The 20275-nt window shown below is 43.3% G+C and overlaps 1 protein-coding gene across 5 annotated transcripts in view; it reads left to right on the forward strand.

Annotated features, from left to right (window-relative positions):
• Positions 1 to 20275, forward strand: part of cux1a (cut-like homeobox 1a) — a 263240-nt gene that overhangs the window by 187819 nt on the left and 55146 nt on the right. For all 5 annotated transcript variants that reach the window (XM_084075026.1, XM_084075025.1, XM_084075027.1 and 2 more), the window contains exons 10-14: positions 5452 to 5556; positions 6765 to 6953; positions 7920 to 7978; positions 12102 to 12150; positions 12874 to 12973. In XM_084075026.1, the coding sequence (XP_083931152.1) occupies positions 5452 to 5556; positions 6765 to 6953; positions 7920 to 7978; positions 12102 to 12150; positions 12874 to 12973 (502 nt within the window). The remainder of the gene's footprint in view (positions 1 to 5451; positions 5557 to 6764; positions 6954 to 7919; positions 7979 to 12101; positions 12151 to 12873; positions 12974 to 20275) is intronic.

Below are 20275 nucleotides of genomic sequence, written 5' to 3' on the forward strand. Positions count from 1 at the left end.
CCGTTGATATGGTGTCTGAACACACTGGACGATTCTTCATCTCATCCATAATATTATTCTGAACACATTGGACATGATATTATTCCTGCCTAGACGAGACACAATAAGGAGACAAGATCTAATACATGTAAACAATAAAACAATAAATACAGTACATACGGTAACAGCATCTCCAGCATATTCCATTTCATATTGGCAGAAGCATACAGTACATGTGGAAAAAGAGCATTTCCTTGTGGAGATTTGGTAAAGACGCAGGTTATGAATGCAATAACCTGCCGTATGGAATTCATGTAATCTTCAACATTATTGTTTGTGGTTCTCGACAGTTTTTATTTTTTACTTTCTAAATTATAACTCGACCTTCATGGAATTGTCTGAGCTTGGAGTTTTCCCCCCTTCATTGTCCCGAGGTTAGACAGCACACACACACACACACACACTCGTGCACATCTGTATGTGTGTGTGTGTGTGTGTGTGTGTGTGTGTGTGTGTGTGTGTGTGTGTGTGTGTGTGTGTGTGTGTGTGTGTGTGTGTGTGTGTGTGTGTGTGTGTGTGTGGGCGAGCGTGTGCGGACTGTGCCCATATATGTGTGTGCAAAAACACTGATCGCTCGTGCACTGACAGGCACATTGCAGTCAGCACTCCGTACAATCTGGCTCAAACCGGCAAAAACTTGGGCTCACCAGCGCCGTGAAAACTGCTACACACTCTGTTTTCATCGAGTGTGTGTATACCACCTGAAAGAGGATCCAATTCAAGTGGCGACGACGTGGCGTGAGCTCACCTGAGGGGGCTGGACGTGTCCATCACCACCTGGGCATTCAGCTGTGTTTATCAGCCCTGAGCTGCAGGCTGTATCACTCTATGAGCCATAGGATGTATCAGTCCCGTAGGCTGTACAGTATCTGCTTGAGCCTTTAGGCCGTATCACAGCCCTGACCTACAGGCTGTATCCAGTGTTGCCAGATTCTGTGAGAGAAACAAGCAACCAGGTCTAGGAAAAAACAGCCCAAAAGAAGCGACTATGGGCCACATGTGCACTTTAACATATACAACAGCTATTAGAAATGCGATGCGACGCGTTGTGAGCTTGTAGATCGGCTATTTTCAAATCAAATCTTGCGGGGAGATTATGATAAGCAGATCTGGCAACCCTGGCTGTATATCTTACCGTAGGCCATTGGTTCTCAAAGTAAAGTGGGGTCTGGGCGGGACCCCCAGGGGTCCTTGGGGGGCGGGGGGGTCCAGGGGGTCTCCAGCTACAGTAAATGTGTTAATAAAACATCATAATCATTTTAACCCCTTTTTTCATATTTTATACGTTGGCTATTGAAACATAGCAGATATATACGCTCATGGCGTGTCACTTCGTGCACATCTGCTATTTTTTAACATTTTTGAAAAATCTTGAAAGTGTTTGAAATATTAATATATATTTTTTAACACAGATCTTCTCTTCTGGGAGTCCCTGGCACAAAACATTTTCAGATGGGGGGTCGCCAAATACCTTCAATTTGGGGGTCCTTGGCACAAAAGAGTTTGAGAACTACTGCTGTAGGGTGTATGAGCCTGAGTCTTAGGCTGTATCAGCCCTGAGTCTTAGGCTGTATCAGCCCTGAGTCTCAGGCTGCATCAGCCTGAGTCTTAGGCTGTATCAGCCTGAGTCTTAGGCTGTATCAGCCTGAGTCTTAGGCTGTATCAGCCTGAGTCTTAGACTGTATCAGCCCTGAATCAGGCTGTATCAGCCTGAGTCTTAGGCTGTATCGGCCTGAGTCTTAGGCTGTATCAGCCCTGAGTCTTAGGCTGTATCAGCCCTGAGTCTCAGGCTGTATCAGCCTGAGTCTTAGGCTGTATCAGCCCTGAGCTGTAGGCTGTATCAGCCTGAGTCTTAGGCTGTATCAGCCCTGAGTTGTAGGCTGTATCAGCCTGAGTCTTAGGCTGTATCAGCCCTGAGCTGTAGGCTGTATCAGCCTGAGTCTTAGGCTGTATCAGCCTGAGCTGTAGGCTGTATCAGCCTGAGTCTTAGGCTGTATCAGCCTGAGTCTTAGGCTGTATCAGCCTGAGTCTTAGACTGTATCAGCCTGAGTCTTAGACTGTATCAGCCCTGAGTCTTAGACTGTATCAGCCTGAGTCTTAGACTGTATCAGCCTGAGTCTTAGGCTGTATCAGCCTGAGTCTTAGGCTGTATCAGCCCTGAGCTGTAGGCTGTATCAGCCCTGAGCTGTAGGCTGTATCAGCCCTGAGATGTAGGCTGTATAAAGCCCTCAGGCTGCATCAGCCCGAGCCAAAGGCTGTATCACCTCGATGCTCCAGCTGTGTGCTTGTATCAGCCCGGGTGAGCCGTATACTGTATCAGTCCCAGCCACAGACTTTATCAGTAGGCTACAAGCTGTCGGCAAGGGCCGATACGCTGGCCCTTGGTTGGATAGCCTCGGTCAACCATAAATGCCTTAAGCTGGATTTGTACTTCATCGCATGCCAAAAATAGCTGATCTACAAGCTCACAATGCGACGCGTTGCGAGCTTGTAGATCAGCTTTTTTTCAGTGTGACCCCATTATACAACATAGTACAAATGACGCAAATTAAGTATTCATTCACAAAGACACTGAGAAAATAGCTACTGTACATATTGTGCAGTATATTACATACATTACCGCTACGTGCGGTTTAACACTTTGACCCTTAAGGGTCCATTTGTACACGCAGAGCTTAACCACATGAAAACGTCGCTATTCTGGGCATGCCATGTGATAATAGGTGAACATTCTGCGAAAATAGCCAATCTACAAGCTTACAATGCACATGTGTCACAGCGCAATGTGTTGTGAGCTTGTGGATCAACTATTATCGGTCAAGAGATTTGGTGTAGAGGGAAAAAAGGGAGGGGGTCAAGTACAGACCCCTGGGGGGCCAGCACAGTCAACTTAGTATATCATGGCTGTCAGGTAGAAACCTTGTATCTCCATATTTCACGTTTCATCCTACGAGAGTCTAGAGTCTCACAAAAGTAGCAAAATTAGCCGATCTACAAGTTCAAACAACATATCGTCGTACCTATATCGGCTCTGTCCACCCGACAAAGACTATATAGGGTTTAAGAGGCTAATTAACTCTTTGGCTGTGTAGCTTTCTGCCATGCTTATGTTTTCATTTGTATATCGTTGTTGTCGGGCAGAAACCGCTTATCTCCATATTTTAACCTTTTGTGTTTTTTTGTAAATGAACGCCCGACTTGATCAAGCTACAGCGACAGACAAAAGTATCAAAAGTAGCAGATCTACAAGCTTGAAACCACCACACTTTTTGAGCTTGTAGATCTGTTTAAAGTAACGGTTTTGGACATATGAGGTTTCCACCCGACAGAGACGATATCTTTGACACGCCATATGAAAATTAAACAGAACATGTTTGATGACCCACTTGGAAAATCAAGAGAACAAATGAATATCACCACAACCAATATTATCTTGTTTTCCCAAGGCTAGAACATATTTAGATAAAGCTTTCTTATTATGATGATAATGTAATCAGGGGAAAACTAAATTCTATTATGTTATATCAAACCGGGGCCTCATTAGTTTCACATTTCGGAATGACCGGGCGGAGCGAGAAATGTTACATTTTCATAATTCCATAAAAGATTTAATAACATTTACATTTTAATGGTTGCTTGTTTGAGCATCACCAGTGGGTAACAAGGCATAAGTGAGTCGTCACTCCTCGATGTATTCCTCTTCTTTGTACATTAAACCAGAGTCACTCCATTTTCCAAAAGGTGACAAACGTGTTTCTTTGAGATGGTCGTTTTTATTCCAACAAGACTTATGGGGACATACAGGATCTACTAGCGAACGTACTAAACCGTAATCCATTAAGACCGGGAATGCATCTATGTCATTTTAAGATGTCTTTGGCTATTCAAAAATAGCTATTTTTTGAAAAATCTTGGAAAATGTGTGCAAATCATTGAATATATATACATATGTTTTAAAGCGAACATTTTTAACTTCGATCTGTGCTTATGGGGGTCCCTGGAACAACATATTTTGAGATGGGGGTCCGCAGCCAAATACATTTTGGGGTTTCCTTGACATGCAAATTCTACGATTCTACAAATTGAAAAATCTTATGTTGCTGAATGAATTCCAATGGTTCTCAAGTGGTTTTCACGATTTTCTAACTTTTTCATGATTTTTTTCAAATAACATATCTACAAGCTTGTAGATCTGCTATTTTTGAATAGCCAAAGAAATACAAAAATAGATGCGTTCCCGGTCGGGTTAAAATGTAAGGATCACTGCTGGCCCCGGTTGGTGACTGGTTTACTGTGACCTCCCATTGAAGTCACCTCAAACACAGTTTGCTAATTAGAATAGAGAACATTTAAATTGTCTTCACACAAGCTACAGTATAAATCCTACCTTAGGAAGAAGGCCTGCGTAAAAGATTTAAAAAAAATCTAATTATAATGAATGCAATTATCCTAATTACGGTATTAGTTGTAGCTCATCCTTTATTACCTCAAGCAACGATATGATGTCGCTTGGTAAATGGTGCGTGAATGTAGTGCCTCTATCCAAACATATGCTTTACAATGAGCATTATACTTAACAGCATTAACCCCATCACAACCAATGGTGTAAAAAGTACTCAAATGTTTTACCTAAGTAAAAGTATCAATACTGCAATGTGGAAATACTCTGTTACAAGTAAAAGTCCAGAATTCAACATTTACTTGAGTAAATGTGAAAAAAGTATTAGTATAAAAATGTACTTAAAGTACAAAAGTACTCATTATGCAGAATGTCCCATTTCTCAAGTTTTCAAATGTATAAAAATCTTTTGAAAATAGCCGATCTACAAGCTCACAATGCGTCGCGTCGCGACGCATTGTGAGCTTGTAGATCGGCTATTTTTAAATGGCTGAAATGTATAGAGGGCTGAAGTGGTTAATGTATGTTTTGTAATTTTTAATACAAATCTACAAAGTAACTAGTAACTAAAGTTTTCAAATAATTGTAGTGGAGTAAAAGTACAACATTTGCCTCTGAGATGTAGTGGAGTAGAAGTAAAACTATTGGAAATTGGAAATACTCAAGTAAAGTACAAATACCACAAAATCGCACTCAAGTACAGTACTTACTGTAAGTAAATGTACTTAGATACTTTCCACCACTGATCACAACACAAACAATAGTGTCTAATCAGCTAATGAGAGTCTAGTCATGACCACTCTGTCCAATCTTTAGCTATTGAATTAAAATAAAATGTTCTATAAAACATCTCATTGACTGGATGTTGAGTAACGGCCATTACAGCCGTGGGGGGGACTAACTTGTTAGCATCCTGCTGTAATAGCAATGTATGGTAGATGTGGTTTGATTTGACATGAATCATGATATTGTTGCTAATGATGTGACACTGAGTTGTTCCTGTGTGTCTACAGAGAGCGGAGGCGGCGGAGCGAGAGGCCGAGGCTCTTCGGGAACAGCTGACATCAGCTAACAGGTCCCTCCAGCTGGCCACGCAGATCCAGAAAGCCCCTGATATGGTATGTTCTCACAGCAGGGCCCTTTGGATACAGCATCTGTAGCTGTACAAGCGTATTAACCCATTAAGACCTGAGGCCAGGTCTTACAAATGTTCTGAAACACTTACACTGTATGTTGCTATAATGTCAGTGGTTCTCGAACTTTTTCAGGTCAAGGACCCCCAAAATGACATGTATTTGGCCGTGGACACTCAAAATATTTTGTTCCAGGGACCCCCCTAGAAGGAAAGATTTGAGTTACAAATGCTTGCTTTAAAAATATACATGTTAAAAAAAAGTCCACAAATGTTCATGATTTTTCAAAAATAGCGGCTCTACAAGCTCATATGAGCTTGTATATCTGCTATTTTTGAATAGCCAAAGTATAAAATAATTGTTAAATTGGTTAAAATCTAAAATGACATGCTTTCCCGATCTTAATGGGTTAAAAGGATATTTCACTTTCAAACATGTTTGGGGAGTCATTTATTGTGTGAGCACCATTCAGTATTTAGATATTTGATATTAATTGTATCAGACACACCCCTTCCGATAACATAGAATCTTTATTATAAACCCATTGTAACTACAAACTCCATTCATCGAAAACACCTGATCTTGGTTCTGGTGACTGATAATGTCCTTCTAATACGTGAGGGGGATGTGTTCTTTCAATACATTCTTTTCATTTTGTTTTATTGTTTTTAATGTAGTAGCCCTGTCATCATATTAAAGGCTTTTTAACTAAGTCCTTGCTCGAGTGTGCTTGAAGTTTTCCCATTTGATGGGACTCCTCCTCATGATCCTGTTTTGACTTCCTGAGCACCTCATCACCACCTGGACTGGAGTCATCACCCAGTGAACTCTAAGAAGCACTTGGCTTGCCATTGTTCTTTACATTTTTCATTTGTTTTAATTTATTTGATTGTATTTGATTTCATTTTAGATTAAAAAAGTAATTGAAAAAAACACGCCCCCTCATGTATTAGAAGGACAATATCAGTCACCATATTGTTGGGGTTCTTGACACGAAAGAGTTTAGAACTAACTGATTAAGAAGGCATTTTGTAGAATCGGCCTCTGCTCTTAATGGGCTAAATGCCTAAATTGCAGTCGACAAAATTAACACTGGCGTGTGTACTGAACGTGTGTGTGTGTGCGTGTGTGTGTGTGTGTGTGTGTGTGTGTGCGTGTGTGTGTGTGTGTGTGTGTGTGTGTTATCCACACAGGAGCAGACCCTGGAGGTGCTGTCGCGCTCCAGCCTGGAGGTGGAGCTCAGCGCCAAGGAGCGCGAGGTGCTGCAGCTGGCGGAGGACGTGCAGAGACTGCAGGCCGGTCTGGATCAGATGGCCGACACCACGGCCTCGCAGATCAGCCAGCTCAGACAGGAGCTCAGCTCCAAGGAGGCCTCGCTAAAGGTAGAGCCGTTTGTATATGCCACAACGATACCAAACGCACTCGTATTACCAGTGGTGGACAAAGTGCTCAAATGTGTTACTTAAGTAAAGGCATCAATACTGCAATGTAGAAGTACTCTGTTACAAGTGAAAGTCTGGAATTCAAAATGGACTTGAGTAAAAGTACAAATAGTATTGGTATCAAAATGTACTTAAAGTACCAAAAGTACAAAAATGTTTGAAAATAGCAGATCTACAAGCTCACAACGCGTCGCATGCGTTGTGAGCTTGTACATCTGCTATTTTCAAATAGCCTAGGTATAAAATAGGGGTTAAGTGGTTAATGTATGTTTTATAACGTAATAATTTATATCTGCAAAGTAACTAAAGTTTTCAAATAATTGTAGTGGAGTAAAAGTACAATATTTGCCTCTGAGATGTAGTAGTAGTAGTAGAAGTAAAAGTACTGAAAATTAACACTAAAGTAAAAATGCCTCCAAATTGTACTGAAGTACAGTACTTAGTAAATGTACTTAGTTACTTTACACCACTGCGTATTACCTTATACTCTCTTTCACTTCACGACAGCACAAGTGACAATTTATTTTTGTAGAGCTGGACTAAATTTAAACCTGACATTCAGACTTAATTTGATATCAAAATTAAGGAGTGTTGCTCTAGAAGAGATAGCTTTTTCAAGTAGGCTACATGGGCAAAGTGACATCTGTCTGTCTGTCTGTCTGTCTGTCTGTCTGTCTGTCTGTCTGTCTGTCTGTCGTTTTAATATTTGTCACTGTGTAGCAGTAGTGGCTCACAGCCTCTGCCTGATGACCAAAAGCCTATTATCTCCCTTGGCCAAGGGGGAATTCCCCTTTAGGCTAGTGGTCACAATGTTGGCTTTCCGTATGGGAGACCTGGGTTCGAATGTCTTAGAAAGTCCACAGAGGAACAGATTTGAACCCTTGCCGTCTTTTCGTCCCACCACAGCGGATGGAGGAGAAGCTTCAGGACCAAGCGGACTATGAAGAAGTCAAGAGAGAACTCAGGTAATGGTTTTTCTTCTTCCTCAGCTCACTGCCACCAGGCGCCACCACAGGCCTGGGTTCAGCAACCCAAGCGAAACGAAGCGAGACAACATTTTCATTCCTTTTCAGTGTTGCCAGATTTTGCGAGAGAAACAAGCAAACCAGGTGAAAACAAGCCCAAAATAAGCGACTAGGGCAGGTCAGTCGACCTTTGTTGTCCCAATGTCGTTTTAGAGCAGTGGTTCTCCAACATTTCCATGTCAAGGACCCCCAAATTGATATGTATTTGGCCACGGACCCCCATCTGAAAGTGTGTTGTGCCAGTGACCCCCATACAGGATTTGTGTTGCAAAACTTTCTAAAACATTCCAGATTTTTGAAAATAGCAGATCTAAAAGCTCACAACGCAGTTTTCAAATAGCCGATATTTGCAGGTATATAAGGTGATTAAACTGGAGCAAGACCAAATAAGCAACTACACTTTAGAAACAATCCCAAAAAAACACAACTACAGTACCATTATGTACAAGCGACTATGCTTAACACATATACTGCCAATCCCGAGATATCTCGGGACATTAAATCCACCCGTTACCTGCGTATCCCGAGATATCTCGGGATCGTCTTTTTATGTGGTTTGATAACGAAAAAAAAATGTTTTGGTACCATCCTTGATTTTTTTTTCCCCCCCATGACGCTTCCGACCCATCCTATGAGAAAATTTCCGACAACCGTTTCCGGTTCGTTTTTTATCTTGAAAAAACAGTTTTTCCCTGGTTTTGGCTAAAGATCATGGTTTTCACACGGTTTAAAAAACGAATGGTAAGCTCCGGTTGCATTTTCTTTTCTTTGATCGACGAACGGTTATCCTCTTTGTGTTTAAAAACGATCTGATAGCCGATCGGATGCTAAGCTAATCTAAGATGGCCGGTGGGGAAACGTCACAGCCACGTCACAGCCAAACGGATATGACGTTTGCAGCCTCTTTGGGCCGCTGATATCACAGAAGAAGAAAAAGGAAAAAAAGTGTAAACATTATGAGGGCTCGTACGTCCGTCGTTGCTGTTTATAAACACCATCCGATCGCGGATTTTAATGGATATAATTTTTTTGTGAACGGTTCAAAAGGCTATAAAACTCAAAAACGCTGGCAGTGGGTGAGTACCTTATGAATAAACTCTGGCAGGGAATGTGTTAAAGTCGCTTATAATAAGCAGACTTGGCAACACTGTTCCTTTTGCCTTGAGGAGCTAGACTGTGACTCTAGGGCTGAGAGGTTGAAGTGAAAACTTGGCACCGGACTCGGGCCTATGCTCTTTTACGGATCCGCCACTAATGCCATTCATGCTCTCTGGCCAAGCCGCCCCCTCGAGACCATCATAACCTTTCGATTTAGTCTTCAGATAGGGAGCAACTCGGAGGCCTCGCCTCATTGGTTGAGCCTCTGCACTCCACTTAATGAGAGGGAGGTGTTTATTGGATAAAAAAGGCCATTGCATTCCACTCGGTTCCTTCCCCTCCTTTTGAAATTAGATCAAGCTGTTTGGAGGAGAGATATTGAGTCAAAACATTGTTATGGGCACAAGTTCAGAACCAGATGCTCCTCTCCTAAAATGTAAGTTGAAATTATTCACGGCGTACTGTAGTATCTGCGTTATTATAGCTGATGTGATTTAGTTTTTTTTTTTTTGCATTAACAGCTGTTGTGACATCTTGCAGATATCCACATTGACTGATCATGTTGACAAAATTAGATTAGTTGGCAGTAACTTTTTAAATGAAGACTGCTACACTATGTGACTTTTTGTGTGAAAAGAATGTTATTATAAGTATTTTAATATAACTAGTACATCTGTACGGTTGAGTATGTTAATATGATATAACTATCACATCTGTATGGTTGAGTATGTTAATATAATATAACTATCACATCTGTATGGTAGAGTATGTTAATACAATATAACTATCACATCTGTATGGTAGAGTATGTTAATACACTGCAATATAATGAGTACATCTGTATGGTAAAGTATGTTATTACAATATAACTGTGGTGGTTGTATTTGGTCTCCCCACTCTTTTATTTGAAAATGTAGATCCTGTTGTCTGACCACTACTGGTTGACATGTGGCACTGCATGGAGGTCAAAATTCAATATCTCCCTTGAGCAAACGGGCATGCTCTGTTGGCTCAGTGGTTTAAATGTGCACAGGAGACCCAGGTTCGAACCCCCTATCGGACATTACAGTTACATAGTGCATCTTTAACCTGGAGCCTATAGCGTACCTATTGTGGGGGCGAACATTTTGGTGAAAACAACAGCTCTACAAGCTGAGTGAGCTTGTCGATCAGCTATTTTGACTGAAGAGATTTGGTGTAGAGGGAAATGCTAGCTGACCTCGCACAGTCCTGCGGGGGCCCCAGTCACATAACGTCTCCGTCGGATGGAAACCTCATACGTCCAAGACTACTTGTCTAAATTACTTTTCAGGATTCAAATTTAGCAGATCTACAAGCTCAAAACGCATCGCTTTGTGCCACGTTTCGAGCTTATGGATCTGCTGCTTTTGATGCTTTTGTGTGACGCTGTAGTACGATCAAGTAGGGCGTTAATTTACACAAAAACACAAAAAGTTAGAATATGGAGACACGACTTTCTAGCCCAACAGCGACGATAAGCATTATACAGTGTAAGTGGTGTAACAGCTGTTTTGTCATTTTGCGGATATCCTTGACTGATCATGTTGACAAAATGTGATTACTTGGCACAAAACTTTTTTAAAAAGTGCTGCTTTTGCACATCATACCTGTGCTGCTATACAGTAGTACCTGCCAGAGTTTGTGTATCTTTTTTTCATTTAGTTTAGATCTAGACTTGAGAAAAAAAGACAGGCACAACAGTGGCCTCCTTTGTCCATTGTCCGGTGCGTCGAATTGTGACTTATCTTTGTCCCACCTAGAATCAAAGGGCCTAACTGAGTTAAGGTTGGCAGATAAGCTAATTGGGAGCCACAGCCAACGGCTCTGCCAGGGATTTAACACATTCAATCCGGGACCGCGTCTGTGTCATTTTAGGATTTCTTTAGGCTATTCAAAAATAGCAGATATACAAGCTCATAGTGCGGCACCGAGTGCCGCGCTATGAGCTTGTAGATCTGCTATTTTCGAAAGATCCTGACAAATGTGTGCAAATATGAATATATATATACGTTTGAAAGTGAAAAAAATTAACTCCGAGTTGTGCTTCTGGGGGTCCCTGGAACAACATATTTTGAGACGGGGGTCCACATATCATTTTGGGGGTCCTTGACATGGAAAGGTTGGAGCACCACTAATATAGCATACTGTTAGGATTTAGAAAACATGTATTTGGCCGCGGACCCCCATCTCAAAAGGTTTTGTTCCAGGGACCCCCCAGAAGCAAAGAGTTGAGTTACAAATGTTCGCTTTTAAAAAATATATATTCAGTCAAAGCTTTGCACAAAATGTTCAAGATTTTTCAAAAATAGCAGATCTACAAGCTCGTATGAGCTCGTATATCTGCTATTTTTGAATATAAAATACATTTAAAAAATGACACAGATTCTTTCCCGGTCTAAATGGGTTAACAGCATGCACCAGGCCGCTGCGATGTCCGTCTCGCCGTTCATTTGGGAACTTGAGCTTCCATCGTAATATTTTTAATTGGGAGTGTTTAGACGAGACATGAGTGAATGAAGCTGATTGAATCCTGTTCAGACTGCCGGCCAAAGAGCTGTCTGGTGGCATCCGCGTAGCTATAGCCTGTTTTCTGACTCCAAATTTCCTTTTTTTGTGTCTTTTGAATGAAAGTTTGTCTCCCCTGCCCCGCGCCCACCACCCTCTTTTTTTATAGATAATATCGTCGGGAATTGAATTTGCATTAAAGAGATCACTGGATGACCCTTAATAAATGCTGCCAGCCTGATAGGGTCTAAGGATTTCATTGAATTATCAGGATTTTAATGGTCTGGGCCTGTTGGAGACGAGGGCCCTTTGTATTGAGTTAGAATGTTTTTCTTTGGCTCGAGTTGGCGAGGATCTAGAGAAGCACTCCCGTCTATTTACAGTAGCTTTAACCGAGTCTTGTGATCAACTCTTTTTTTTTTTTCTTCTCCCCCAACAGTATCCGCAAGTCCATGGAGTTTGCCTCGACAAACTGCTCTTCAGCCCAGGTAAGGAGCACAAGCTGGCTGTGACTAGAACACTACTAGAACTCTCTCTCTCACTTGGCCTGAATTCTCAGTAACCGGGCCGTAGCATTATCGGTAGCAAAAAGGCGTTGCGTGACTGCTACTGTAACATCCACTACTGTCGTCATTTGTAACGTTAACTGTGGTTTGTGTGGATTTCATAGCTATAGGCTTAACCTGGCTACTCTCTTCTAGTTCTGCATCAGACAGGATGATTGTGTAGAGACGTCTGTATACTTGACTATTTATTGAGGGTGTCTTGTTGTTCTGCACCAGGCGGGACGTCTGTATAGGCAGTATACATCTGTATATCGATGCTGTCGGACAGAAACGTCTTATCTCTATATTTTTTCCGTAAATGAATGCCCTACTTGATCATACTACAGCGTCACACAAAAGTAGCAAAAGTAGCAGATCTACAAGCTCGAAACGCGGCGCGAAGCAACACGTTTCGAGCTTGTAGATCTGCTACTTTTGCTATTTTTGAATTTCAATCCTGGAAAGTAACAGATTTGGACATATGAGGTTTCCACCCGACAGAGACAATATACCTTTATTAATATTTTTGTTGAGGGTGTCTTTGCTGTGATGTTAGTCTTCTGTACCTACTGTACTACTTTGCCCCGTATCTGTAACTGTTACTGCCGTACTGTCTCTGGCGCCAGCGGGATATCAATAAAGGTATCTACCGTCCTTCTCCTTCAGGACTCCAAGCCTGTGGACGTGCTGCTGCTGGAGAAGAGTCGGAGCTTGCGAGAGTCGGAAAGGTCTTCACTGCGACTGAACAACAGCGAGCACAGCGCTGGTGAGTCCCTGTCCTCAGGTTAACCCCTCTATACCACTATAGCAATGCTTCTTAAACTTGTTTAATTAACAGACCCTTTATAAGTTTGAGAGGGTACAAATGGAGCCAAATGGACCGCTGCACTATATAAGCTGTACTATGCAACTTATTTTTGTGATCAAAATGTTATTTTTGTCCAATCTATACGGTAGAGTATGTTAATACAATGTTACTTACATGTATACTATTGGGGTGGTTGTATTTGGTTTTCCCTGCTCTTCTACTGAGACATTTAGATCATGGGTCTAGGTTAGATGTGACTTGGTTGACGTGGTACTGCCTGGCAGGTCAAAATTCAAATTTCTCCCCTGAGCGAGCAAGCAGGCAAGCGCCATTAGCTCAGTGGTTAATATTTCAGCTACTTGCGCAGGAGACCTGGGTTCGAATCCGGGGGGTAGAACAGGAAAGTTACAGAGGATACCTTTAATCTGATCCTAATTGTAACCCTAGACTAGACCCCTTACCTTATAGCCTCAACAGTGAAATGTTTCTTCACTTTCATGTCCAAGCCAGGATTTGAACTCAGGTCTCCCATATGTGAGATCAAATCTCTACCGCTAATGCCCGACGCAATCCCTACTTGATTGGGGGGAAGATATTGTGCTTATATGAGCTTCAGGCGGTAATACTACCAGACACCAGGGTCTAAATGTCTCAGTGGAAGAGTAGGGAGTCCACCTCCAACCACTGCACGTAGTGCTAGCTATAGTCACAGCACAGATAGTATTAACACATTGGTTAAAATAACTTTTTCAAATAATTTGAATTCATTCAAAAAAAAACACGGCTTTAACTCTGAGAGTGTACAAATGGAACCAAATGGACCCGTAAGGGTCCATTTGGTTCCGTTTTGTACACTCTCAGAGTTAAAATAACCGAGTTTTTTTACTGCATATGTTTGTCAGTTTATTTGATCTCCGTTAAGTATAGAGGTTCAAGAACATACAGTACAACACCAACTTACAAGCAGATATAACAGATAGGAGTGTTGTCACTGATTGGGCCGTGACTATACAGCAGCTCACAGACGGCATCATCACACGGTCGTGTCATGGCACGCAGAGTTATTCCAGCCACCCACATGCAAACCCCCCCCCGACTGTCTCTCCCTGCCTTATAGCTGCCAATGGAACCAGACAGAAATCTCTCTGTTCGGCCTTGTTAGGCGGAAAAAAAAACAAAAAAAAAACGATCGGTTTATATAAGCCACAAACTAAAGGAACGTGTCGCTGTATAAAATAAACTAACATTGGCAAATACTCAAATAACCGTTAACGCTTTGCCAAAGGTAAGGAGAAGAAGTCGCTGTCAAGATGATATCAAAGTGGGGGAGCTCTGGCGGGTACTCTGCCAAGAGGGAAAGGCTGCAAAAAAAAAAGTTGTACGCTGCTGCCGCCCGCCTTGCACTCGCAGCTCTTTTTTAATTCCTCCATCTGTGGAGCGGCGTGCCTCATGGGGGATCCAGACGGGAAGTCTGGCTGGCAGACACAGGAAACGCTGCCAGCTAATCTCAGACAGCAGAAGAAGAACTGTTGAACTCCGCGGAGGAAAAAGACAATTACGGTATAGCTTTTTGCAGGGAGAGTCGGAGGGAGAGAGAGTCAGAGAGAGAGAGAGAGACAGAGAGAGAGAGAGAGAGCTCTCTTTTAAATATAGTCTCAGCTGAAAAAAAATACATGTCGTCTTTGTTCGGGAGGAAACCTCATATGTCCAAAACTGTTACTTTTCAGGATTCAAATCCAAAAGCATCAAAAGTAGCAGATCTACAAGCTCGAAACGCGTCGCTTCGCGCCGCGTTTCGAGCTTGCCAATCTGCTACTTTTGATGTTTTTGTGTGACGCTGTAGTACGAACAAGAAGGGCATTTTATTTACAAAAAGTTAACATGTGGGAGATAAGAGTTTTCTGCACCGACAGCAGACGATGTGCTGTTACCGATCGGCACGCCGTCAGTTGAAGAAGGAAGACAAGAATCGGAAACGAGAACGGAGCTTGGCCCTGGAATACGTAAATGTAAATGGAGCTCAGCGGCCGCGGTTCAACGACAGCCGTTAAGACTTGGAGCTGGCTGAGCCGTCGCGCTGCTTTCCCACCTTTTCCTGTTTGATCTGCCACTTAGATGTGTCTCGCTAAATGGAGAATCTGCAGGAGGGCTTTACTGCGACGTGTATAATAACACGTTTTATCTCCATTCATCTGACATAGACGGCTCATTTTATCTGACACCGTTCCAGAGGGGAAATTACACCACTGGAGGCATTACAGTATATCTGTGCCTGCCACTGCCTGGTTGTAGAAAACGTCTTAACCACATGAACCCCAGTGTCCCTATTTTGGGGCATTTTCCGTTTTCCAGCGAAAAATATAGACGTTCTACAAACTCTGCTATTTTCAGCGATTTGCTGGGGGACTCTGGTCAATGAACCATAATAGGGTTTTCAAGAGAGTTGAGAAAACCCTAAGGATCCCCTGAGCGCAAATGGCTTTGCATGAAGTCACTATTTGCCCTACACTACCTGTGTATTTTCATTATTTCATCATCCTATATTCAAATTGGCTTAAGGTTGGACCGGCGGGCCGGCTGGCCGGCGGACCTCTGACATCACTTCCATGTCAGCCATAACCATATAAGGAGTTCCCAATGCAGCTACGCCCAAATATGGAGTGCGTTGCCTAACCTCAATGTGTCGTCATGGCATCAGCAAACAAATCAGTCAGCTCCATATAAGGGCACAAAAGGGGGCATGCCCATATATGGGCATAATACTGAGGACATCAGGGATCTCCGTATATGGGCATAAAAGGGACAAGGACTGACGGATACAGAGATCTCCATATATGGGCATATCAGTTAGATTGGCGGTACGACGTGGGTGTGAGGGCTGTGTAGCGGCCCGAAATTTCAACGACCCCTATAACTCCGGGTCCATTTGGTTCCATTTGTACACTCTCAGAGTTACAGACCCTGCAAGGGTCTATTTTAGAACCCCCTCAAGTCACCCTGAGGGTACCTGGACCCCACTTTGAGAACCACTGCCGTAAACACAAGTAGCCTACGTGAGTCCATCACGGACCGACCTTTTCACAACTTCAAACATTATTTTCCAACATTTCCTGCAGATATTGTTCAGTTTATGCAACATTCTGACACTTTTTTTAGTTGAACAAGTGAACACAACTCCCCTCTAGTGGACATAAATCGCATTGCCTCTGTGATATCTGTTTGAATGTAATGATGACTGTTTAAAGCAGTGGTTCTCAACGTGGGGTCCAGGGACCCCCAGGGGTCCTTGAGGGTGGTGCCAGGGGGGATCCCCAGAAAAAAGGTGTTACTATAACCTGCATCGGATGTTTGACAATAGCAGATCTACATTGCTCGCAATGTGTCATGCGCTGTGAGCTTGTAGATCGGCTAAAATATATATATTTGAAACATTTTAACAGCACAAATCTTGTATGGGGGGGTCCCTGGCACAAGATATTTTCAAATGGGGGGTCCGTGGAGGGATGCATATTAGTTCGGGTGTCCTTGAGGTGAGAAAGTTTGAGAAGCACAGATGTACCGGGCTTCATTCGCTGGCGCTGCCATACGATACAATGTTGAAACTTTGGCAACACGTGTGTTATGACAGAGACTGAAATACTGCCAGGGAGGGTAGAGGAGAAGACGTTTATTGCATTTCACAATTTAAGAAAAATAATAATTTTGTGTCCAAAGGGATCAACTTAAGTGTACCACTTCAAAGTACTGCCAACAGGTCGATATCACATGTTGATATGAAGTTGATACCACAAGGTGATCTCTCTTCCAAAGGTGACTTGGAGGTCATGCAGCCAAACGAGAGCATGGCTGCATAATCGTCTCTGTCGGCTATTTTCAAATACAATCTTGCTGGGAAATTATAATAAGCAGATCTGGCAACCATGCTCATATGTCCAAATCTATTAATTTTCAGGATTCAAATAAAAAAAATGTGACGCTGTAGCATGATCAAGTAGGGCAGTAATTTACGGAAAAAAAACACTAAAAGTGAAAACTTGGAGATGTGCAGTTATTAGTAAGCAGTGGTGGACAGTAACGAAGTACTGTAAAAAAGAAAATGGAGTAGCTGTACTTTACTTGAGTATTTGTATTTTTTTGGATACTAGTGACTTTTACTCGACTACATTTCAAAGACCGTCTTTCTGAGCGACTAAGTGTAGACGAGGCTCGAGCCGGCCCTGTGCAGAGTCTGCAGACACTGAGGACACGGCATGTTAATGAAGCCCCCGTTTCCAGTGCACTGCGGCGCTGATCTTTACCACTCAGTGCACTTGACCGCGTTGAAAATGTCATCCTAATTGGCTCCGGGTCGGGCCCCTCTGTCTGCCGTGTCCCCACTAACCACCACTCAGGGGGAGAAAAAAAACACAAGTATTTATTATATCGTCGCTGTCGGGCAGAAACCTCTTATCTCTTATTTTTTTGACCGTGTGTGTACATTTGACCGTGTGTGTATATGTCTGTCCGTCCGTCCGTATGTTTGAACACGGCCTCAACAGCTGCAGCTGATTGCAACACAAGGATGCAACCAGTTACACTAATTCAAAGGCACCGGGTGCCTAGGTGTGACACTGGGTGTGATTTTTTTTTTTACATTTTGTGTTTTCTTTGTAAATTTGATCATCCATAATACACTGTCCCACTAAAGTTTCAAAAGTGGCAGATCTGTAAGCTCGAAACGCGGGTCGACCTTGTCGATCTTTGCATTTCGAAATCCTGAAAAGTAACAGTTTCGGACCAGGGCTGCCAACTTTGGACTGTCAGAATCCAGGAGATTTTGGGGGTGCGTCTAGATTTTTTATCATATTTAGTTTTTTTGGAACCTACATTTCACACTGGGAGGTGACATTCTTGGGCTCCATACATGGGCTGAAACGTTGACTAAATAATTGTGATGATTCTATGACGGCACGTTAACTGACATAGTACTGACATCATAGACTGGCCTCCTATATAAATTGTAGCATGTTCATTGCAGTCTGCTGATTTGTCTGTCAAATGTCGCACTGTACAGTGAAGTTGCGTCCTCATACTGCTGTAGCAGTGGGACACAAAGTGTATGCCTTTGGAGGTTTCAAGGAGAAGATTAAGAAAGTGCATGACTTTGGAGGTTTCAAGGAGAAGATTAAGAAATCTAGGAAACCACCTCCAGAAAACCAGCTCAATGTGTACGTCTTCAACACAGTGTCTCTGAGATGGATTACGTTACCCCCAGTGACGACTACAAGAGGAGAACGTCCCCCTGAGGTACCCTGTAGTCGCTATGGCCAAACAGCTGTGCTCATTGACTATATCGTCTACATATGGGGTGGACAGAATATGCGGGGACATTGCGACAACGTGCTTTATGCGTTTGATGTCGACACCCACGGATGGCTCAATTCTGAGGTTTCTGGGACCGTTCCAGGGGCGAGGATGCACCACACAGCTTGTGTCTTGGGGAAGGTCATGTATGTCTATGGAGGAATGACCACTTTCTGGGCTGGACCCACTAATGACATCTACAAGCTGGACACCACCACGATGGTCTGGTCTTTGATAAACACCAGAGGAACTCTGCCTCCTGCTACACTCAATCACTCTGCCACCATCATCGGGACACAGATGTTTGTGTTTGGGGGGACGAATCCTCTACACCACGTCTTCTACCACAAAATCAGTGTGTTTGACACAGAGACCAACTGCTGGCTGAGCACACCTTCTTCTGCACAGCGTCTTCCAGCTAAACACTGGGGTCATTCAGACTTTGAACGCTGGGAACGCTGGGGTCATTCAGCCTTTGCCTACAATGGAGAGTTGTACATATTTGGAGGTGATAGCTACCCTCGTAGAATATATAATATGTTCAATGATGTGTGGAGATTCAGTCCAGAGACCCTCTCCTGGAAGGAGTTTAAGCCCAAGCTCAAGGTGAATGACCCGTGGGCGAAAACCCACTGCTGTTGCATGGTGGGAAATCGCGTCATCATCATTGGAGACGATGATGACCTGTACGTCTTAGACTTAAGTCCTAGTCTTAAGACATTATGCAAGCTAGCAGTTCTTCAGTACGGTCTGAAGAAGTCAAAACTCCCACACAACATCAGGTGGGAACTGGCCACGAGAATGAGAATTCTCGTGTTATGAGAAAAAAAAAGTAATTAAACTAGAAAAAGTGCTCCGAGGAGCACTGCCAGACCCCTAGTGGTTGAAATCTGAATGGCCGGACTTCGCATGACGTGTGTGCAGAGGAAAAGAGGGACAGAACGACCGACCGACCGACCGACAAAGCCTCCTGTAGGCCGACCCCCTGGGTCTGGCAAAAAAATAGGTGCAGTCGCACCACCGTGCACCGTGCAGTCACAGCTAGAAGTTCCTGGGTTCGATTCCCGCAGGGGGGGGGCTGTGGGCGCTGGGGGCATGTTCTCTTTTGTGTCATCAGTGCCCATACCTTAGGTGGGGTTGGCGAAAGGGCCTACTCTGTGTGGAGTTTGCATGTTCTCCCCGTGTTCCCTAGGGTAGGTACCCTCACAAAAACATGCAGTAATCCTGGTCACTATACTGCCTCCCCCTGGCCAGCCGGGGCGCCTGATGGAGGGGAAAGGAACTGGTTGGAATAACGTGTTCCTTCCACGCGTTACGTCCAACCAGGGAAACTCCCCCCTGTCAGGTGATAGAGTCAGTTGGCTCTCATGCATTGAAGGAGGCATGAGCTCGGCCCTGGCCTCCCTAGGTTGGCAGAGGGAAGGTAGTGCCCAGGATTACTTAGACAATTGGCACTGGGTGTAAAAAAAATGGGGTTACAAAATCGTGGGATAAAAAAGAAAAGAAAAAAGGAAGGAGGTCACGGAAAATATTCCATGATTTTTCAAAAGTACAGTAAAATTGCTGTTTTTGCTGGCAAGGGGACGATAGACGACGTTTTAACTCAGTCAGGCAGTCAATGAGTTAATGGCTTAATGCAAGAGCAAAGAAACAAAAGACATTGCTCTGGCATTAATAAAGAAAGTTCAAAATTGCAAGGTTGAAATCTTGTTTGAAATGACCGAACCTGCCAGCTTACAGAGGATGTCGCTGGTAGGCAGGTTTCTGTACTGTCCACAGTCCTCCTCTGAGAAGCTGTGCGGAGCTTCAGTCTGACATTTGGCTCCAGTGTAGGCGATTCACGAGGGGGGAGGGGATTCGAATTTCCCTAAACCAATTAGAATTGGTTTAGAATTTCCCTACACCAATCGCAAGGGA

Source organism: Gymnoscopelus microlampas, assembly GCF_963454915.1.
Source record: "Gymnoscopelus microlampas genome assembly, chromosome: 12".
Lineage (NCBI taxonomy): Eukaryota > Metazoa > Chordata > Actinopteri > Myctophiformes > Myctophidae > Gymnoscopelus > Gymnoscopelus microlampas.